This window comes from Poecilia mexicana, unplaced genomic scaffold (assembly GCF_051168715.1).
Source record: "Poecilia mexicana isolate PSO_F unplaced genomic scaffold, ASM5116871v1 scaffold_1, whole genome shotgun sequence".
In the NCBI taxonomy this organism is placed as follows: domain Eukaryota; kingdom Metazoa; phylum Chordata; class Actinopteri; order Cyprinodontiformes; family Poeciliidae; genus Poecilia; species Poecilia mexicana.
The window spans coordinates 16,620,318-16,642,560 of NW_028263370.1; the positions used below are offsets into that span (position 1 = coordinate 16,620,318).

Here is a 22,243-nt window from a genome sequence, read left to right on the forward strand (position 1 = left end):
ATGTTTATGAATCTATTTATTAGCCGTTCAAACTGACAGGAAACTGATTTACTTTTTGCCCCAGAAGCAGATTACATCAGCTGTCGGCAAATTACGGCTCTATAAACCTCCAGGCGGCGCAAAATGGTGACAGGTTGGTAGAAAACACCAATTCCTACTAACTAAGCCAGCTGGTTTTTCAACAATAATTGAATAAATTTTGTGAAAATGTCATCTTCTATTGAGTAAACACAATTTATGAATTCTGCACCTAAAAAATAACCAAACTGTGAAAAATTAAAAACTACTTCTATAACTAATAAAAAGTGAGCGATTATAAGAAATAAGCAATATTTAACTAATGATAACGAATTAGTTATTAGGGTGTGTCTAATTAATAAAAATGTAAGAATTCTTCACAAACTGGTTTCCCAAAAGTAAATGTGGTGTTTTTGCCAACTGCTTGAGTAGTGTAGAAAGTAACAAAAAAAAAAAAAGACAAGCAGAACAGATGACAACTTTTTAACAGATTTTTCTGGTAAATTGCTCTGAATTTTTTCATATTTCTTCTGGTTTTCTCTCTTGTTTGTGACCTGAAGGTTGAGGAACGAAAACAGTCGTGCTACTTTGCACCAAGTGTTGCTCCACAGCTGACGGCTCCAGTTCTGTTTGACTAATGGCTGCTGACACTCATCCAAATCTGACTCGCATTTTCTCTGCAATCTCTGTGTGAATTGCTGCAGGTGTCTCACATCAGCTCCAGCCTGCCTCTGAGTTTGGAGCAGCTGGAAGGAGCAGCTGCGGCTTCGTCCTACCTGAGCCTGAACCGTCTGCAGCTGCTTCTCCAGGCCGCGGCGCGCCTCCTCCTCCTCCTCCTGCTGCTCCAGCAAGTTGCTCTTTTCTGCCTCCAGCTGGCGGATTTGGCCGCTCAGATTCAGTTTCTGACGAGTTTCCTCCTGGAGCAACTCCTGAGAGAGACAACATCTTTATTTCTATTCTTAAGGTTTGAAAATAAGATGAAAACCAACATAAGACTCTTACAGTCTTACAGGACGTAGATACTTATATAAATTGATGTAAAAAAAACAAACAAAAAAAAACAGTTTACAACCTATGTTTTAGCAAATGCAAAGCCTGCATGTTGTTATAAATTTATCCATATTTAGAAAAATTTGTTGTTGTTTCAGCATCTTAGCCCAAGTGGCAGGAAATCCTGCAACCTGTGGAGCCGGAGACGCAACTTGCAACTTATAAACTATTACTTTAGAAATCCAGTAATCTACTGATTATTCTCATGATTAATGAAGAAATTAAATAAAAAATGTGACAAAACAAAATATTGGTAAATACTACCATAACAGCAGTATTATCGGATAGCAATACCAATTACGTTTTTGTAGCTTAGAACATTTAAAACTTCACTTCTTAAATCAACCTGGACAAAAATCACACAGAAGTTTGAAACTGTTTTAAATATAAAAAGTAAACTAGCAGGCTGACAGTTAAGCCTATTAAAAATGTGTATTCACTGCAAAAAAACAAAGTTTTTGTTTAGTTTTGTTTCTAGTGCAAATATATTAATACACCAGAAATAAGACTAAACTAACTTACAAGTAATGCTTCAGATTTAACAGCTTGTTTTAAGTCAATAATTTAACATTTATATAAAAATAAATAAATGTTACCATTGGCAGATTATTTTCCCATATTATAAGCGAAATAATCTGCCAGTGGAATATGAACTTTATCATCAATATTAAGGAATTACTGGTCTTAAATAAGCTCCTATATTTTGCTTGTAAGTTAGATTTGTTTTATTTCAAGTGAACTAAGACATTTACAGCAGAACATAGACAAAAATACTTGGTAATATTTGTGTTTTTGCAGTGTATGCTCCAGGTTTTAGTTTAAATATTCATCTCCCGCCAATTGAACAGATGAATTCTCACTTTTTGCAGCCATGTGTAGCTTTTTGAATTTCAAACCAAATGATGCAGGAGTCATTTTGTCCAAACCGGTCGAACCTCAGAGTCCTGCAGCTTGCTGTTCAGGTTGTCCACTTCCTTCGCCAGCTTCACGCCCTTCTTCTCGGCCTCCTCCAGTAAAGCGGAGACGTTGTCCAGCTCCGTCTGTCGGACAAGCAGACGGGATGTGAGCCGGGTTTCAGCGCGGAGCCGGAGGGCGGCGGCGGCGTGTTTCTACCTGCAGCCGGAGGGAGCGCTCGCTCAGCTCTCCTTTGGCCCGCTCCATCTCGGTGGCTCGGGCCACGAACTCCTGCAGCTGGCCCTCCACCTTCTTCCTCTTGTACTCCGACTCCGTCTTGGTCTGCTGCAGGCTCTTCACTTCGCAGGCCAGCTCCTTGTTGTCGCTCTCCAGGCACTGCTTGTTCTTCTCCAGGTTGGCCTTGAACTGCGGAGGATAAAACCCGTCAGACGCCGCCGTGCAGCAGAGACGGGCAGTTACTAGTTACATTCACTCAATTACATTTACCTGAACTTTGAACTGCCTGGTTGCTGATAAATGATGTATAAATAAAACTTTTTCTTTTTTCTCTTCTATGGAAGTAACTTTTTTTTTTTTAAATTACTTTTAGGAGTATTTTTACTGTGCTGTACTTTTTACTTTTACTTGAGTAATTTCATTGTGAAGTATTTCTACTCTTAGTTGAGAAACATTTCTGGATTCTCTACCCACTGAATGAAAAGCAAGAAATATTTTAACCAAAAATTCACCAGAGACAGAGACACACCTGCAGCTTTTTATTGAAAGAAACTGATTTGGAAGATTTTTTATTTTGTCTGATTTAGTTATTTGTTGTTACTTATGTGATTTATTGTCATTTTGATTTATAAAATACCAAATTTTCCTCTCACTTTATGCTTTGGTCTATATAATGATGTAATTTTTAAATATTAAATGATTGATAATTTGATCAGTACTTGAGTAAACTTTTTACCAAACACTTCTTTCTCCTCGGCTGCTGACTTGATGTTGAAGTAGAGCTGCTCTAACAGGAGTGTAATCTCTGGGTATTTTTAATCTCTGGGCTTGTCGTCCTGCAGCAGCTGCAGACTCACCCTGCGGGCCTGTTCCAGCTGATCGGACAGTTCCTCCAGAACCTGGGCGTGCCTCTGCCTCATGTCCTGGATCTGAGCCTCGTGGTTTTTGGATTCTTCTTCTATGGCTTTCTTCAGCTCTGCCACTTCCTGCTCTCGCTTCGACCTGGACATCAAACCCAGAGGAGACAGTTATGAAGCTCATCTTCAGGAAACTGAGTGAGTTTTGTGCAGTTCCACATAAGATGCAGGGTTGGAAATGAATGTTGGCTTCAAATGGGGCAACAAAACATCTGCAGTTATTTTCTCACATGTAAGGCGCCAAAATTAAAATTCTATTTATTTAGTCTAAAGGAAATTTAAAACTAAAAAATAATCAACAAAATAAAAAAATTAAGTTAATAAGCTTTATTTTGAAAAATAATTAAATTTAACTTTACTGCATCTTAATCTGTTTTGAACTAACCTACGTTTTCATAGAAGGAGAGACCTAAATCCTCATTTTATTGCTCAGAAATGACAAAAATTATCGTATTTCTTTTCCAATTGATCCCTGCAAAATTCCTTTTAACGTTTCAAACCTACAAAAAGAATTTTAAAGTTTTTGTATCTATAACAAATCTCTCTACTTTATGTGTTTAACCAAAATCTTGCATTCTTAATTTATTGCTGAGCAGGTATAAAAACATTGTTTTGGCTCCGAGTCCGTCTGACAGGTGGGTTCTGGCCCAGAGGTTTGTCCTGCTGCAGGGTTCTGGCCCAGAGGTTTGTCCTGCTGCAGGGTTCTGGCCCAGGGGTTTGTCCTGCTGCTGGGTTCTGGCCCAGGGGTTTGTCCTGCTGCAGGGTTCTGGCCCAGAGGTTTGTCCTGCTGCAGGGTTCTGGCCCAGAGGTTTGTCCTGCTGCAGGGTTCTGGCCCAGAGGTTTGTCCTGCTACAGGGTTCTGGCCCAGAGGTTTGTCCTGCTACAGGGTTCTGGCCCAGAGGTTTGTCCTGCTGCAGGGTTCTGGCCCAGGGGTTTGTCCTGCTGCAGGGTTCTGGCCCAGAGGTTTGTCCTGCTGCTGGGTTCTGGCCCAGAGGTTTGTCCTGCTGCAGGGTTCTGGCCCAGGGGTTTGTCCTGCTGCAGGGTTCTGGCCCAGAGGTTTGTCCTGCTGCTGGGTTCTGGCCCAGGGGTTTGTCCTGCTGCTGGGTTCTGGCCCAGAGGTGTGTCCTGCTGCTGGGTTCTGGCCCAGAGGTGTGTCCTGCTGCTGGGTTCTGGCCCAGGGGTTTGTCCTGCTGCAGGGTTCTGGCCCAGAGGTTTGTGCTGCTGCTGTACCTGAGCTCCTGCTGGGCGGCCGTGGTGTCCAGCGTGTCCTCCAGCTCCGTCTTCAGCGCCTCCAGCTCCTCGCTCAGATCCCGCTTCAGTTTCTCCGCTTTGGTGCGACAGATCCTCTCCGACTCCAGGTCCTCCTGCAGCTCGGCCAGCTGCGCCTGCAGCTCCCGGACCTGCTTCAGGGCGTTGTTCTTCTGAGCCGCCTCCTCGTCGCTCCTGGTTGGAGAAACGCAGGAACACGAGCTTTTAATGCAGGATTTTACTGACATGTGGTCAATATGTGTTAAAATGTAGCAATGGCTGTGAACAGAGGTTTGCTGGTGAGAAACTAAAACATCTGGTTATTTTCAAGCACCGGGCTGCTAACATCCCTCTGAAACACGTAAAGATGCTGCTGGTGATTCAAAACGAGGAGAGAATTTATCATAGAGATGGGTCGTTACTACTTACATTTACTCCATTACGTTTACTTCAGAAACTTTTTTTTAAAAATGTACTTGTATTTTTACTATTATGAAGTATTTCCACTTCTGGATTTTCTAACCACTGAATGAAAAACTAAAATTCACCAGATGCACTCCTGCAGTTTTTGTTAAAATTTCATAAGTTTTTTTATTGAAAGAAACTAATTTAAAAAAATATTTTGCCCGATTTTATGATTTTTTTTGTTACTTATACAAATAATTGTCATTTTAGTCCTTAAAATACCAAAATTCCAATTTAATTTTATATTTTGGTTCGTCTGGTGATATAATTTTAAATATTAAATGACCGATAATTTGATCAGTTATACAGGACTTGAGTAAATTTTTCACCAAATACCTTTTTTATTCTTAATTGAATATAATTTTTGGATACTCTGCCATTTCTGTTTATCATAGAAACAAATATATAAGAAACTAATTAATATTTTTGAAAGAAAGCCATAATGTTTCCGTTTACCGTTTCCTCTGTTGAGGAAACGGTAAATATTTGGGAGAGATGAGAAGTCTAGATTTATTTCTGTTCTTGATCCAATCGGACTAAACCTGAATCATTTTACAAAGATTGGACGGAAATGTCGGCATCTGATGTGGTTGTAAGTAGAACTGACCCAGAGAGACTGAATTTAAATGTCTGCCTAAGATTTTTTAATTTTAAATAACTTTGCAAACATCTATGTAGTTGGAGCAAAATTATTTATAACCCTGGTGGATTTAGGCTTTACAATTGTTGCGTTTAAGAGAAGAAGAGAAAAAATGAAAAGAGCAGAAAGAGAAAATAAAAATAAAGAAATAAAGTTTTCCCTCCTTTCTTCCTTCTTTTCCAATTAGGATTCCAACAGAAGAAATTAAGAATAAAAAGCATGAAAAACATTTTTTTTCTGATAAAAAAAAAAATCTGTAAAACAAACAAACAAACAAACGATTCAAGAAGGAGGAAACCGCTGATCCAGTTCTGTCCCAAATTTTCCATACAAATTCTTCATCAGAAAGGTAATTCAATAGGTCTTGAACTGGTTTGTTGAAATTATAATTCTCCGTCTTTATTGGTCTTGTAACCACTAAACCCTTATTATAATGCATGACCAGATTCTCCACAGGCATTTTGATGATTTAGGAGTTTAGGGATAGTCTTTCGATATAAGATTCAATTCCAAAAACACGTCCAGTCAGAAGAAACATGTTGGTAAAGTTAAACAATTACTCCAAACTTAAATCTGCCAGAAGTTTTGTTTTCCTGCCACTTCCTGTTTATGTTGTGTTGCTCTTTTGTTGGAATGGGGAGTAAATTAAGGAGCGTAAATGCTTAATAAAATGCTGTAAGTTCATCCCTCTTTTCATCCTCGTTGCCACAGGATGGCAGTGCAGAGACCTGAACGGAAACCTTGCGGCTCTCTGAGCCTCCCTGTGAGATTCCTCACTCAGAAATATCTCCTCTCTGGATGCTATAAAGATCCACTTATGTGATCACATGAATGGTTTGATTAAAGCCACTAATGACTTTCATATAAACATGGCGCCCCACTTTCCGGGCCAAGACCGGCCCGATTGTTTGCTGAACAGTTCAAGATGAGGCCCGTGGAGCTTTAATGAAGGCTGGGACTAAACCCCAGGATTCCTGTCTGTAAAATCAGACGGTCAGACGGTCGGACCGCGTGTCCGGGTCGTCGGTCGGTTAAAATGACAGCAAATGGGATTTTTTTTGTTCTGGAGATAAGAGTGTAAAACAAAAGAATACTTTATTTCCCCAGCTACAATCTTGAATAAATGAGTCAGCCAGCCCTTAATTGCTTCATGTGAAGGAAAATAAAAACTAAAACATGAGCATCAATCAACGTTTGTTATCTGTAATCAAATGAAAAAGCTCTCAGCGTCTCTGATTGGAGGAAATTACTGCGGAGGAACCCAGAGGGAGCGCGCCGACCGCTTACAGACTCACTCGTGTGTTTTGTTGTTCAAACGTCTATTTCTGGTAACGACTCTGTTGCATCTCTACAGTGCTGTTGCCATGGATACGGCATGTAGGGCTGTTCTCTGAAGATAGACTGTGTGCGAGGCTGAAATGAGCAACGCCGAGACCAACGCTGTGCAGGTCAGAGGAGGGCAATTTGTTGGCCTCAGTTGTCTTTTTTAAATAATGTTTGAGGAGCGAAAATATCTTCATGTGATCTTGAATCTGTTTAGCTGCTAATTTTAGACAATTTTTCTCTGTTTGGGCGAATGTGACAGCTTACAAACTAACTAAAAAACTGAGGTATTAGATCGCTAGATGCGCTAATAGCAGCACCAATTGTTCATTTAGTGCTTTAACTAACTTAAAGCGTTTAGCTCAATTAGCTTCCCCTAAATTTAATTTTCCTGATAAATTCTAAAGAGATAATTTATTAAACTTTTAGATGAATAAGGTTTGACATCCGGGATGAAACTTTGGTTGTCAAGTGTTAAGATGTCTCAAAGTTGTCATCTGTTTATATTTGTACTCTTATTTTGAAGTATGCTGTTTATGCAGCAGTATTCTCTCCTCATGTCCTCCACCCATGATGCAGTGCAGCAGATTATGTATATTATCTACTCAGAATGCAAATAAACTATTTAAGATCAACTGATATCCTGTGTGTTTTTGACTGAACTAACTTCTGCTAAATACCATGTTAGTGTAGTGCTTTAGCATTAGCTTCCACTAAATACCGCACTGATATAGTGCTTTAGCATTAGCTTCCACTAAATATCATGTTGGTATAGCATTTAGCAATAGCTTTCACTAAATACCATGTTGGTATAGCATTTAGCAATAGCTTTCACTAAATGCCATGTTGGTATAGTGTTTTAGCATTGGTTTCACTAAATATTACATTGATACATAGCTTTAGCATTAGCTTCCAATAAATATCATGTTGGTATAGCATTTAGCAATAGCTTCCACTAAATATCATGTTGGCATAGCATTTAGCAATAGCTTCCACTAAATATCATGTTGGCATAGCATTTAGCAATAGCTTCCACTAAATATCATGTTGGCATAGCATTTAGCAATAGCTTCCACTAAATATCATGTTGGCATAGCATTTAGCAATAGCTTCCACTAAATATCATGTTGGCATAGCATTTAGCAATAGCTTCCACTAAATATCATGTTGGTATAGCATTTAGCAATAGCTTCCACTAAATATCATGTTGGTATAGCATTTAGCAATAGCTTCCACTAAATATCATGTTGGCATAGCATTTAGCAATAGCTTCCACTAAATATCATGTTGGCATAGCATTTAGCATTAGCTTCCACTAAATATCATGTTGGTATAGCATTTAGCATTAGCTTCCACTACTTGCCATGTTGGTAGAGCACTTTAGCATTAATATTAGTTGCATTAGTGCAACTAATATTTAGCTTAACTGTAGGGTTACCACAACTAGCTTTTTAGATAGCAGTGCCCGCAACTGGGAAGAAAACTAATGTATTATTTAGGAACATATAAATGAACCTATATAAATTTGATGTATTATCATTAATAATATAAATGTTTATATTTTTGCTAGCATGATCTTCTGCCACCTTTTTCTCATGTCTACTGAGCAACATGCTGAACGGCTCGCCGTTTATCCTGGTGGCGCCCCAGACCGAGCAGCTGCTGTAACCGCGTGACGCCATGCAGGCGGTTTGGTCCGACTTGAGGGAAACCGAATGAAGATGTGACATCTTTCAGCACTTCCTGCCTAACTGAATCAAGTCTCCCAAACTATCCTGGTGTGGAAACATCCTCAGACAGAAACCGTGTCAGCCCGTCAATTTTTATAGCGAAACTAAAGGTTCCCAGCTGTGCAGAATGTGACCACAAATTACAACTCTAATGTGCAAACTGAAGCCATAAAGTCCATCAACGTTGCATTTTAGCTGTTACGATATAATTTAGGGGTTTCAGAGATATTAAGTAAAACAGAAAAACGTCATCTTACTTTTCTGAATGTGAATTCTGAGACTTACAAGAGGCTCCACTATCAACACAAACACTGTTTTGATATATTCAGCATGCTAAAAAAAAACTATTTCCCAGTAGAAGTGGAGTAGCCGTTGCAGTTTTGTCTGGTTTTCCTGCTGACTGACCTGGCTAGCAGAGCCTGCAGCTCCTCCTCCTTCTTGGTCAGCTGCATCTTCAGCTCCTCGATCTGCGCCTGAAGCTCTGCGATCTGATCCTGCAGGTCGGTGGTCTCAGCATCCAGTTTACGTTTGGCCTTTTCCAGCTCCTGTCGCGTTTTCTCCTCCTTCTTTAAGCGCTCTGAGGACGATCACAGGCATCAATTCTGGTAAAATTGTGTCTTTATTCTCCTAATATTACTATACTTTTGCAATTAAATAAAACATCTTGTAGCCTAGTCCTAACACTCTGTAGTATAGCTCATGTTAAGGGATGATTGAAATAAAAGCCACTTTTTGAAAATATTTCTAATTTATTTTTTAGAAAAGAAAATGAGAAATAAATAGTTTACAACTGGAAATCGGATCTGGTATGAAAAATCAGAGATTTTATTTTTACTCATACATATTACTCATATACCCTATACAGCTCTGGAAAACCACTTAAGATGTTCAGTTCCTATGACTTCACTTTTTATAGGTTTATGTTTGAGTAAAATGAACTTTGTTCTTTTATTCTGTGAACTTCTGTCAACATGTCTCTGAAGTTACAAGCAAAAATTTAATATTTGCAGAAAATGAGAAATGGTCAAAATAACGAAAAGATGTAGAACTTTCAGACCTCAAATAAAAGAACAACAATAATAATAATAATAATAATAATAATAACAACAATAACAATAATAATAATAATAATAATGTTAATATTCATTTACAAACAACAACACTAATGATTTAACTCAGGAAGAGTTCAGAGGTCAATATTTGGTGGAATAACCAGGAGGTTTTCATTGGTCTTAATTTTTTCCAGAGCTTTATTTGCTTCATAAAAATGGCAGATATAAGAAAGTAACAAAGAAATAGATATTTTAACTTTGAAGAGTTTAACTTTGTTTTAGCTTTTATAACATCTGCAGCTTCTTCTGACAGAAATGAAAGGACCTGAGCTTCTCAGGAAGAAGAAACGACTCAGAACCTTCTTGTTATTGTTTGGTAATTAGAAACTCACCCTCAAGATCAACCATCATCATCTCCTGCTTGTTCTTCACTTTGCCCAGATTCTTGGCCTTCTCCTCTTCCTCTGCCAGCTGGGACGTCATCTCAGCAATCCTGTCCTCCACCAGCTTTTTCTCCTGTTGACCAAGAAGGAACCCAAACACATAAGTGCTGAAAACCCTGATGAACTTCCTGTTTGAACAGGAAACGCTCCTCACCTTAAGAAACTTTGAGTTTTGGTCTTCCAGCAGCAGAATGTCCTCCTCCATCTTCTTGATCTTTGCCTCGGCCGTCACTTTGTCCAGCTGCAGCTTCTGCCTCGCAGCTTCCTCTTCGTCCAGCTGCTCCTCCAGGTCCTGTGGAGGGAGAAACAAAAGTTTTCACTTTTTGAAAAGACAACACAGCAGTTTGTGATTATTAGAATATGAAAATAAGGGCAGCACAGACCTGGATGTGAGACTGCATCTTCTTCTTCTCATTCTGCAGGCTCTGGTTCCTCTCCTCCTCCTCTTCCACCCGGGACTCCAGGTCATGCAGGATTTCCTCCAGCTCTTGCTTCCGAGAGAGGAGGCGAACTCTCATCTCTTCCGCCTCGGCGAACAGTTCGGTCTCTGCATGCAGCTGCTCCGCCAGAATATTCTTCTCCTCCAGGAGCTAAAAGAAGAAGAATCAACAGTTTGGGGAATGTGTGATCGTTCCTTCGCTTCAGGATTGTTACTTTTTCTAACTCAAATTAAAATGAGGTTTATTTCAAGTGTAAATATTTACTTTCAGTAAGAAGTAGGGCTGGGACGGTTTCGTTTTGATTAAGAACTGTGGGACAGTTTGGCCTTGCACATCCGATTTTTAAAAAGCTACTAAAGACTTTTTGATTTCCCCAGGCTTTTACGTCATTGAGTTTCATACGTTTCTTTTATGCTTTGTATAGTTTTAAAGTAGATTTTTATTGTACAGCGCTTTGTGATTCATATCTCTGGAAAGCGATTTTTAAATAAAATTTTAACTTGTCAGAAAACATTTAGCTCATTTAATTTAATCTACTTTTAAATACAAAGGTTCCAGCAAGAATCCTTCCATTCATGCATTTCTGTTGCGCCCGTAAATCTGACTAAAAAGCGACAAACACACAAACAACATTGATCGATGACAAAGCCGCTTTCATTTGTCCTTTTGAGCCTTAAAAAACAACCTGATGAGACGCTGGGGAAGATTATTGTTGTGTGGAAATTATGCAAACAAGAGTTAGCCTATCAGCGAAGCTTTGAAGCATAAGATAGCATCTCAATGCTAACCACGTAGCAGCAGATGCTAATATCAGCGTCTACAGTCCACATTTCTGTATTAGTTCCTAAAATGTTCGAAAGCTGAATGGGTAAAACAGAAGTTTGCACAAGTCTGATGGTTGAAATTATAAACTAAATAACAGATTAAAAACAATAAATATATTTGCTGTTGAGCTCATGTGGCTATTTAAGTAGCAAAAAGGGTTTTTGAATTAAAAATGTTGATTTATTTATGTGTACTTTTCTATTAAAATGTGATTAATTATTTACAGACTCTGACGTGACCGTGGTTAGAAACTGTAATCGACCTGCAGTGAGCGGATGCTCTTACCTGCTGGTGTTTCCTCTCCATCTCCACCAGCTCGTTCTCCACCTTCAGCTGTCTCTCCTTCACCTTCACCAGCTCCTCGTCTTTGGCCTGCAGCTCCTCCTCCTGCCTGGTGACCTGAAGCAGCGGCTTCACCTGGAACAGAACCGGAACCAAACCCATGTCTCCCTCCTTCCTTCGGTGTAACTCTGCGCTGCTGCAGCTCAAAGTCTCACCTTGGTGAAGAGCCGCCACCACTGCCAGTGCCGCAGCTTCAGGTAAGCAGCGCAGTTCCTCTGGAGGACCTTCAGAGCGCTGAGCTGCTGCTGCTTCTTAGCAAAAGCTCTAAAAAAGAGCGAAGAAAGAAAAAAGAAAAGAAACGAGAAAGGTTCAGGGTACGTACATTTATCTCCTCAGTAAAATTCAAGCACTTTTCAGGCATTTTCAAGGTAAGATTTCAGACTTTTCAAGCACTTTGGACATAAAAAACGACAGTTTCAGTTCACTATTATATAAAATTACTTATTAATGTTATTAATAATGTCTTGTGATATTCTATATAACTCATAAGATAAACTAAAATATAATGTTTTGAAATGTTTCACCCTGCACACAGAGAACAAAACACTAAAGTAACGTATAAAATACAAGACAACTTTCAATTACACAGATTAGGAATAATAAATATTCATTACACTGAAACACATCATGCTGAAGTAAATGACCTTCCTGCTCAAATTAAATACTTAAACATGATGTATAAAGAAAGTACAAAAATCTCTAAAAAGTGTTCTTGAGTGGAATGAGACATTTAAAAAAATGTTTTGTTCCACTGGCAGATTACGTCACTTATAACTAGAACTTTTTAAAAATGTTAATGAATTATTTATTTAAAATAATCTTTCATATCTTGATTAAAAGTAGTAGAAACCAGACCAAAAATACTCAGTAAGTTTTTGTAATGTTACGTTTCCACAGGCAAAGTTCTGAATGCTCTAGAGAATAATTAAAATAGATTAGATTTGAGATTTCTGTAAGGAAAATCTCAGATCTAATTTCTTGAAAATGAAAAATTCCCGGTTTTTAAGTGAAGATCCAGCTCTTACTTGCGAGCTAAATATCCGCGGCACACGGACTGGAAGTAGATGATGATGTCGGTGATCTTCAGGTCTCGCTCCTCCTCCAGATGAGCCAGAACTCCGGTTCTGAAGAAGATCTTACTCTGACCGATGCGGAACAGGTTGGGGTCCAGCTCCAGGGCCTGAATCTGAGAAAACAAAAACAAAACAGAGAGCAGGGCTGAGTGATACATCGGTTTTAATGATTAGTCGAATTTTCTGTTCTTTGAGATTCAAATTTTTGGAAAATCTGGATTTTTTTTTTTTCACCAGTCTGATGTTAGCTTCAATAAGCAAGTTTTACAACTTCTATTTGTCTCAACTTTGAATTTATGTCAACTCAAAAAAAGAGTGATTGAAATAAAAGCTAGTGTCATTAAAAAAATAAATAAGAGTTATGAAAAGAGCCGGAAATCAACAGAAAAAATGACGTTACCATTCTCTCACAGGCCTGTTTCCCATCCATGAATCCCTTTGGAATGGCATTGGGGGTGAGAATCTCATATCTGCAAATAAAAAAAGACACAAATACACAAATGGTGTAAATATTTATCCACACCACGATATTCTACGTGGGAACCAGAAACGGTTGAAAGAACTCTGCAGTTCTTCACCTCTGTCTGAACTCCTGGAAGACGATCCGGTTGGGGAAGCCCTGTCTGCAGATCCGAATTCCCTCCAAGACGCCGTTACACCTCAGCTGATCCAGAACCAGGTGAGGTTCTAACTTACCGGCCTGCGGACCCAAACAGATTCAGCATCCCAGACACAGGAAAAGACGAGAGTCTAAAATACAAGTTATGATGTGCAGGGGAGAGTTTACTCTTTTCTCGTGGTTGGGGATGATGCAGCGGACAAAGTTTGGGTTGGTGTTCCTCAGGGTGGCCATGAGTTTGGTGAGCGACTCTTTGTAGAGCTGCCCCACCGTACGAAACATTCCCTTCTTGGTTTTATAGGTGGCGCCAAACGCCGTTTCGTTCATCCCAGCCACCTGGTCCAGACCCACGATCCGGTCCACTGGTGGGGACACAGAGAGAGACGGAGACCGTCTGTCAGGACAGCAGAGGCTTCCAGCATCACAGCAGCTGCGTTTCCATTAAACTTACGCAAACTGGAATTCCGAAAATTAATCTGCCCAATAGAAACATGGAAATTTTGAAAAAGCGTAAGTTTTTGCACTTGCATGACCATGTGATCAACAACAGGATGTTACTACTGGTGGAAAAGATGAAGAAGAGGACAGGAAGTGGAAGGAGGCAATGGAGGACATTGCCTGCCCACAGAGTCAAGCTGGGGTTTTTATTTTTATGTCAGACAACTTTCTGTTATTCCTATATCGATCTTATACAGTAGGGGCTCCTGCACTTCCTGCATCTGTGCCCTTCTTTGAGCTGTTACAACCGTTTAATTCAGTGTTTTTCCAAGCCGCCTTTAAACGCAACATGAGCGCTGAAGAGCTGCCGTCGGTTTTATACCTTTGTACGGCAGTGAAGCAGACCTGCTGCAGCTGCTGCAGCTGCTGCGCAGAGCGCCGCAGGTGTGTGTTAGCATCATGGCAGCAAACCAGCAAAACGCAAAGAAGCTAACAGAGTGATGCTGTTGGATGCAGATAATGTTAGCTAAATAATGCCAATATATCACGTTACGGTTGTTGACAAATATAGGCCACTGATGTTCTTATCTATGCTCAAAGGTGGATAGTGTGGTTACATTTACTTGAGTAACTTTTTTAGATAAAAGGTACTTATAGGAGTAGTTTTACTGAAGTCTACTTCTTTCTTTTACTTGAGTAATATTATCACTATGTATAGATTCGGTTTTGCATTTAAAGAAACAGATTTCAGAGATTAGATTCTTAAATTTCTGCAACATATGAGCAAATGTTTTATGCAAATTTGAGCATAATTACGCAACATTTTAAACGTGTCACTGTTTACATTCGTATTGATTATTTTGTATTAATAAACATGATTATTTTATTTGAAATGCTACATAAAGGCTTGTTCATGTATTTACATTAAAGTAAATACATGAACATTTTTGCGCACATTTTGTAATGGAAACGCAGCTACTGACATGAGGTTTCCAAACGACCAGCAGCAGAAAGATAAATAAGAACAGCAGCAGTCTAGGACTAGAGCTAGAGCTTCTGGACATGGAGCTGCAAAGCGTTTGGCTGCATCTACTGGGTCTCCTCCGGGTTCAGAGGGAAGCGCTCAGATCCTGGCATCACATTCTTGCTAACAGCTGAGATTCTCAATATTTTCATTTTTTAGGATGACTGGCGAGGGTTTGCACTTGGCTGTAGATTTTTTCCCCCCAAAAGCAGGATAAATAATTTCAGTGTAATTACAGTACCTTGAACATTGTCACATTTTGTCACATTATGACCACAAACTTTAAAGTTTTATTAGAAATTTGTGCAACTGACCAACAAAAAGAAGGGAATAATTATGAAGTGGAAGAAAAAGGAAGATCAACAAATGAAAATCTAAAAAATGTGTCCAGAAGTCATGTAGAGGGAATGTGGAAGAAGTTTCTCTACAAATAAACTAAACAAAAATCCGAGACTGAACAGAGAAATCAGCCCTAAACATTCATCGTGTTAAAATGGCCTAGTCAAATTCCAAGAGTAAATTTAACTGACAATACTTGAAATAAGCTGCTCAGGTTGAGCTACTTTGATAACTTCTGCAGACTTGCAGCTGAAACTGATCCAAGGTTGCATGTTATTCTTTTATTAAACACCAGCAACATGCCACACTTTTCAGATTTTTATTTGTAAAGAAATTTGAGAGCTGCATTTTCCCACTTCATAAAACTCCAGGAAAATATTAAATGAAGTTTGTGGTTGTAAAATGTGAAAATGTTCAGAGGGTATGAAAACTTTTGCAAGGCGCTGTTCAAAGAAAATGATTAATTAATTCGTCACATGACACTGAAAAACTTTCAACCTGGATCAAATCAAAACAAGTTTTAAATCGCCTGATTTGTGTAAATTTTTATATTTTTTTCTGATTACGAAATATGAAGATGTTACACCTCCCATATTATATTTCTGATAGGAAGAATTAACTTTATTCTAAAACTGAAAGAAGTTGAATATTTAAAGAAAAATTAGATAAATTGACTTTTGAAATGCCAATAGATGCTGTAGATTAAACTGTTTTAACATGCATAAGAACTAAATTTAATTAATTCATTTAATTTTGCATATTTTTTCTGGTCTTGTTATTTGTTTGTTGTAAAAGAGGGAAAATAAAATAAACTAATCAACAAACACCGTTAAACTGGATGTATTCCCTCTGTATTGATTTTACCGCCGGCTGAATATAAATGATGTTGCATATTTATGCCTTAGCAGGATCCTTCAAATTAAAAGTCGCAGTCTGGTGGAAGTTTTGCACCTGGGCAAACATAATGCATGGCTGCAGGCTGGAGCTTTAATTATGATCTCAGAGTAAAAGCGAAACACCAAAACCAGCATCTGGTTTTCATTTCTGCAGCTGCAGCGAGAGATTGTGTCGCCAAATATCCTTAGGTTGTTACCGAACGTCTCTCTTACTACAAAACACCAGGACTACTTTAGCTTAAGCCCACAAAGATACAATTAAAACACACTAATTGAACTAAGGGAAGCACATCATTCTAGTTCCCAACTAGGCACTGCTACTTTTGGCCGGGTCAGAGGAGCCATGCAGCCTGGAAGCAAATGGGAGCCACTTCAGATACGATGTGATGCTCAGCACCAGCTACAAGCAGACCTGGGCAAAAATACACCAACATGCTCCAAATCATCCGGTTTAACCAGCAATTATATCCAGCTTCTGCTTTATGATGCAGTAATTCATATTTTGGCCCAGTTCTGCTGCGGTGCCACCCAGTCATTCACCTTCTGGCTCATCCAGACATGTGACATTGTCATAGAATGAGGCCCTTTGAATGGTCTGAATCTCTACAACACAGAGAAAAAGATGAGGAGGAGGAGGAGGAGGAGGAAGAGAAAAAGATGAGGAGGAGGAGGAGGAGGAGGAGGAAGAGGAGGAGGAGGAGGTGTTGAGTGTCAAGTGGTTTTTTCAGATGTCAGAAAAGTGCAACAGGTCAGCAACAGAAGAAGCTTTTAGTAATAAAGTGTCTGGAAAATGAGCAATTTCCAAAACCTTCCAATTGTTAAGTCACATTCAAAGAAACCTGCACCGTTACCTAGCAACCCCAGCCACACCCAACAAATTCACGCTAGCAACCCAAATGGAGGTCCAGCACATTTGGTCAGCTGGTTTCACCACTGTATTCGCTGTACAACGGCTGCTGGAAAAGACAAGAGTTTTGTTGGGAACCACTTTCCTGTATTCTTGTTGGTTGTGCAGGAGGCTCCACTTCTGCTTTTCAAAGATGTATGGTTATATAATTGCAAATTTTTTCGCATCCATTTTCACATGTGAGTGTAAACATTGAGTTGGGGGCGTGGCCAGCAGCAGCGTATTTGGATTTGAAGCTACAGGAGGCCCTTAAACAGCTCAAAATAGGCAGAAGAAAGCAGGATAAAATCTCATTATCTAAGAATGACTTTGTGCAAAAAGTTCATCACAGGGCCTCCTGTGATGAATAAGTTTTGTATAGCCCACATATCTATCCTAACTGGTTCCAGGGAGAATAATAGGTCACCTTTAAGAGCCACCCTGATAATCACAGCGTCCTTAAGACTGTTGGAAGGGAAAATCGGCATAAAAATCTTGCTGTGTGAACCAGGTTTAGGGAAAAACAACTTATTACGCCAGTTTGACCCTAGTAAGTAAAAACGTAATTGCCCACCCTTATTAATTTAGGAATTAGCAAAAATTAACCACCAACTTGATCTGTACAATGAAATATAAGATCAAAACATTTAAACAGAATCTGTCTAATAACATAAATAAGGATAAACCATCTCATAAAAATTAACATAGGACAGATTATTAATACATCTCAGAGCATTTTCAATCAGTTTTATGAATTTGACGCAGTTTGGCACCTTTAAGCCGTCTGAATTACGTCTGCGACTAAAGGGAATAAATCTCCTTTCAACTGAGCCGACACTGAGGATCAAAAACCTGGAGAGAAATCTGTTACCTGAAAACGACAATCAATGCCTCTTAAAGGCCAAGCAAAACAAAAAAAACAGTTTTGATTATTTTAAATGGACTTCCAAACTGAAAACGTTAAATCTCAAAACAGGAATGAGATGATTATTCATGATTTTATTTCCTCATGTCTAGACTTTTGTCACACATCTGCAGCTGGTCCAGAAGTCTGCAGCCAGACTTTGAACTGGAACCAGCAGCAGAGCTCACATCGCTCCTGTGTTAATGTCTTTTCAATGCTTTATCACTTCATAATGGAGTTCAGGTTAAACTGCTGACTTTAACTTTCAGCAGCCTGCAGAGTCAAGCTCCTTCCTAGTAGACTGAAACGTTAAAACTCCAGGCTTTAGATCCTCAAATCAAAAGTTAGTCTTAATCTAATGGAACAAGTTTAATATTTTAGAGAATCACTCCTCAGAATTATGCACAGTTTTCCTTAGAAACACTTAAAATAATACTGGATATTATCTGCATTTGCATATTTTGTCTTTTTAATTAAATTTTATTATGTAAATATTTTACATTTTGTCTTCAAGAAGCACGTTGATAATTTTATTTAAAAAAATTAAATTGATAAAGTTTTTGACGTCTGTCTGTCTGGGCAGGAAGACACCACCATTTCAAAACCTGTGGGACGCCAGCAAACCAAGCTGTAGAAATATTATCCACAGATGTAGAAAACATAGAACAGTGAAGATCCTTATTCCTTTTTACCAGAATAAATAATAAGCTGCAAAAATTACACTCATGGGAGAGTTTTAATGTCTTAAACTCAATCCAACCTGGGTTACCAGCAGGTCTGACTCTGACTGGCTCCAAAAGGCAGTATAAAGGTTGTGGAGTGGCCTAGTCAAAGTTTTGACTTAAAATGGATGCTGTGGAAATCCCTGCCCAAGCTTTTATTACTCTTATTAAATTAAAACAACTATATTTCCCTTCAGGTTATATTAAAACTTGAGCTCAAACATCTAAAACATTTCAGAGTGTAGGGGGATGAAACTCCTTTTCACAGCCCTGTAAGTAAGCAGAATCTGACTGGACGCGGTTTTTAAACCGATTCTTTCTAGTTTACGTTGAAATTTAAGGAAGCAAATTACCGTCTTTCCACAGTTCAGCCACGAATTTGTCTGTTGACTGATGAAGAAGCGTAGCCACGTTGTCGTTAAGAGGGTCCATGTTCTTCATCAGCCACTCGTCTGCCTTGTAGTCAACCTGAACAAGAAACAGGCTTTAGTTTAGTAAAATACAGAGAAATAAAGGTATTATGCAGTTATTCATGATATACAGTACATGCAGTAGAGTAAGGATACTATAAAATACCCCAAATATCTTTCAAGGACATGGTTTCATAGAGATTAGGTTAACTGTAACTTAACGTAAGACCACTCAAACTCAAACTGATTATTGTATATACCAATTTCAATATGGCTGAAAAACCAGCTCAAACTTTTTTTCCTGGAACGGATGTGTTTTTATTTAGCAAATTTATTTTTCTAGTTCTAATTTGCTCAATTTTATGTTCAGTGGAAACAGAACTGCTGCTTCATTTGCATCGGAAGTAAAAATCTCACTTTCCTGAGGCCTTTTTTTGGTTCATCTTCATTGATAACTTTTACATCATCAGTACATCATTGTTCTGAAACATTCTGTTGTAAATCCAAAAGCCACATAAATATGAACAGATGTGAACCTCAGCAGGTCTGTGTCTGTTCGGCCAATCCAGTTTTTTACTGCCAAACATTTCTGACCAAACAGGCCTTAGTGTTCACTGGGAATCCCACAAGAGAAGACGATGCATCATTGTTTCAAACAGCTATTCAAAGATAAAAATTTGGCAGCTGAATCAACATACAATGAGGGGTCATTGGAGGCTTAATTGTGACTTAATAGAAGCTTAATTTTCAAACAAATCTGCTTCCAAAAGATAAAACAATTGTCTACTAAGTGTGGCGTTTAGAAACCCAACCAGTAACGAAGCCTACCCTGCCAGCATAGTGGATGATGCAGAAGTCAGCCTTGTCTTTGAGCTGCCTGGGTCTCTGAAACTTGGTGTGAGTTCCCTGCTCCTGGATCAGTTTGTCTACAAAGGTCTTGTCTGTGGCTTTGGGGAACCAGCACTCCTCATCCAACAGAGCCAACACTCCCGGAGGGTTCGCCTGGAGGAAAAATGAAAACATTTCATTCCCACGGTAGAGCACAGTAATGCAGTCTCACCTACACAAACACAGTGATTTATTTTTCACCCGCTGTGTCTTTCATATCGTAACCTTCCTAAAATAATGGTCTAAATCACTTCTTTCTAAAAGATGATTTAGGCAAATGTGACAATACGGTTCCTTGAAAACTTATTCAAACCCTCTCACCTTTTCCACCTTTACATGAGAGACTGACACAAAGGAGAACTTGACACATGGCTCAGAGGTTTGTTAGAGAACATTAGTGACGAAGGATACAGCAGAAAGGGCAGGGAGAAAGTTTCCCTTCTACTGTGAGAACAGTCCTAAACATACACCCAAAATTAAATGGTTTACCTCAAAGTTGTGTTTATTTTAACAATACAATAGATGTGAAGTTTGTCAAAATTTGTATATTTATTCTTTGAATTTATTTTATTTAGTCAACAAGTTGTTCCTCCAGACATTTATTTGCGTATTAAGATCTGTTACGCTGCTCTTGGGGGTAGGTGGTTACCATAGCAACCGGTAACTAACAACTCCTCCCCCGTTTTTCCTGTTGCCGTCGGCAACTGTGGTATGTATTAGGGTTGTCGTGATACAATAATCTCACAATTCGGTACGATACATGTTCTGCTCACCATACGATATATATTGCGATATTCAGCAAACGATACAATTCAATACACTTTTGCGATTTTCTGAAAGATTTTAGAGGGACAGAGCGATATTGGTGACATTTTGTGACTGTTATAGAGTTGGATTGAATTAATTTAACTGAAAACTGATTAAAAGCACCAACTACACAATACCTGGCTCTGGCTGGACATGGACACAGACTTAAAGTCAACAGCTGGACAAAATGAATCAAAGAAGTGGTGAGAAAACATGTTTCTTTTAATTGAAACAGTACAAACTGTAGCTTACATGCATTTGTAAAGTAAATAAAATGCACCAAGTACCCTGCTCTGAACAGTTTGATACCTTTTTAACCTCAACACTTAACATCTGAAGGAATCACTCTAAGCCTGATGACCTAATCACTCTCCCAGTGAAGCAAGCAGTGAGTGAGCAAGGTGACAGTTGGATGTTACGATACTTGCGGATGAATATCGTTTTTTTTCTAGGAAAGAAAATATCGATATATCGCAAAATCGATATTATTACACAGCCCTAGTATGTATTAGAATCAGCTCTGTGTTTTCTTTCCAACATGTATTTTAGACAAACTTAATCATATAAAGTGTCTCATGAGTAATTTTGGTACGTTTTGAATAATGTTTTTAACTGTTATCATTATTAATGTTGTGCATTTTAGCTATGTTTAATTTGACAAATGCTAGCTGCTGCTAACTTCTCATTTGGATATATTGCTCTTTAGTTTGTGGTTATTTATTGTATTTTATTTAATGAATAGGGGCAGAAAATGCTGGACTGATAACCACCAACTTGAGTTCCTCTTTGGTTTTAATTTTTGACCCAAAGTAATATTAAGAGACACTGTAAGAGGTGTAAAGAGTCAGTTTGCAGACTCCTGGTCCATCACATAACATCAGAATAAAATGGAATACAGTTTGAAAACATGAAGAGTTTAGCATGTTTTTAAAGCTTCTGCTAACACCATCCATACCAGGCTTAATAGTCACTAACCGGTCTCTCAATGAGGTCGATGCAGGGCTGCAGGTCCAGGCCGAAGTCGATGAAGCTCCACTCGATGCCCTCCCTCTGGTACTCCTCCTGCTCCAGGATGAACATGGTGTGGTTGAAGAGCTGCTGCAGCTTCTCGTTGGTGTAGTTGATGCAGAGCTGCTCGAAGGAGTTCAGCTGCAAATACAAGCAAGAGAAAGACTATTAACTAAAGAAAACCCAGAAAAACCTATACAGAGGCTTTCAAAAGTATTCATACTGCTGAATTCCACCTGAGCTGTGGATCTTGTCTGCATCTCTGATCAGTATTCTCCTACGTTTAGATGTGTTAGTAGATTTACAGTTGTGCCATACTCTTTTCATTTCCAGATGATGGACTGAAGGGTGAGATGTTCAAAGTCTAACCCTGCTTTAAGCTTCTCCACAACTTCATCTCTGATGTGACCTGTGTTTTCCTTGGACTTCATGATGCCGTTTAGTCTCTGACTAAACTCTGTTTAGTCATTAGGAATCAACAGGCAACTTCTGAAGGCAACTGGTTGCACTCAGAGAAAAGGGTGTTGAATATTATTACACTTGCCAGTTTTTTAATTTTTTAAAAATGTTATGAATCATAGTTTCCATTTGCATCATGTGTTGTT

The 22,243-nt window shown here is 38.9% G+C and overlaps 1 protein-coding gene across 1 annotated transcript in view; it reads right to left on the reverse strand.

Annotated features, from left to right (window-relative positions):
• LOC106917321 (myosin-10) overlaps positions 1 to 22,243 on the reverse strand; it is a 72,405-nt gene that overhangs the window by 10,418 nt on the left and 39,744 nt on the right. Inside the window, exons 16-33 of the mRNA XM_014986190.2 lie at positions 21,606 to 21,779; positions 19,764 to 19,937; positions 18,879 to 18,993; positions 13,485 to 13,678; positions 13,276 to 13,397; positions 13,098 to 13,167; positions 12,650 to 12,810; positions 11,780 to 11,888; positions 11,568 to 11,699; positions 10,401 to 10,607; positions 10,172 to 10,309; positions 9,967 to 10,090; positions 8,928 to 9,099; positions 4,347 to 4,559; positions 3,057 to 3,201; positions 2,182 to 2,388; positions 2,004 to 2,108; positions 795 to 947 (exon numbers count right to left, since the gene is read on the reverse strand). Coding sequence (XP_014841676.2) covers positions 795 to 947; positions 2,004 to 2,108; positions 2,182 to 2,388; positions 3,057 to 3,201; positions 4,347 to 4,559; positions 8,928 to 9,099; positions 9,967 to 10,090; positions 10,172 to 10,309; positions 10,401 to 10,607; positions 11,568 to 11,699; positions 11,780 to 11,888; positions 12,650 to 12,810; positions 13,098 to 13,167; positions 13,276 to 13,397; positions 13,485 to 13,678; positions 18,879 to 18,993; positions 19,764 to 19,937; positions 21,606 to 21,779 — 2,715 coding nt within the window. The remainder of the gene's footprint in view (positions 1 to 794; positions 948 to 2,003; positions 2,109 to 2,181; positions 2,389 to 3,056; positions 3,202 to 4,346; positions 4,560 to 8,927; positions 9,100 to 9,966; positions 10,091 to 10,171; positions 10,310 to 10,400; positions 10,608 to 11,567; positions 11,700 to 11,779; positions 11,889 to 12,649; positions 12,811 to 13,097; positions 13,168 to 13,275; positions 13,398 to 13,484; positions 13,679 to 18,878; positions 18,994 to 19,763; positions 19,938 to 21,605; positions 21,780 to 22,243) is intronic.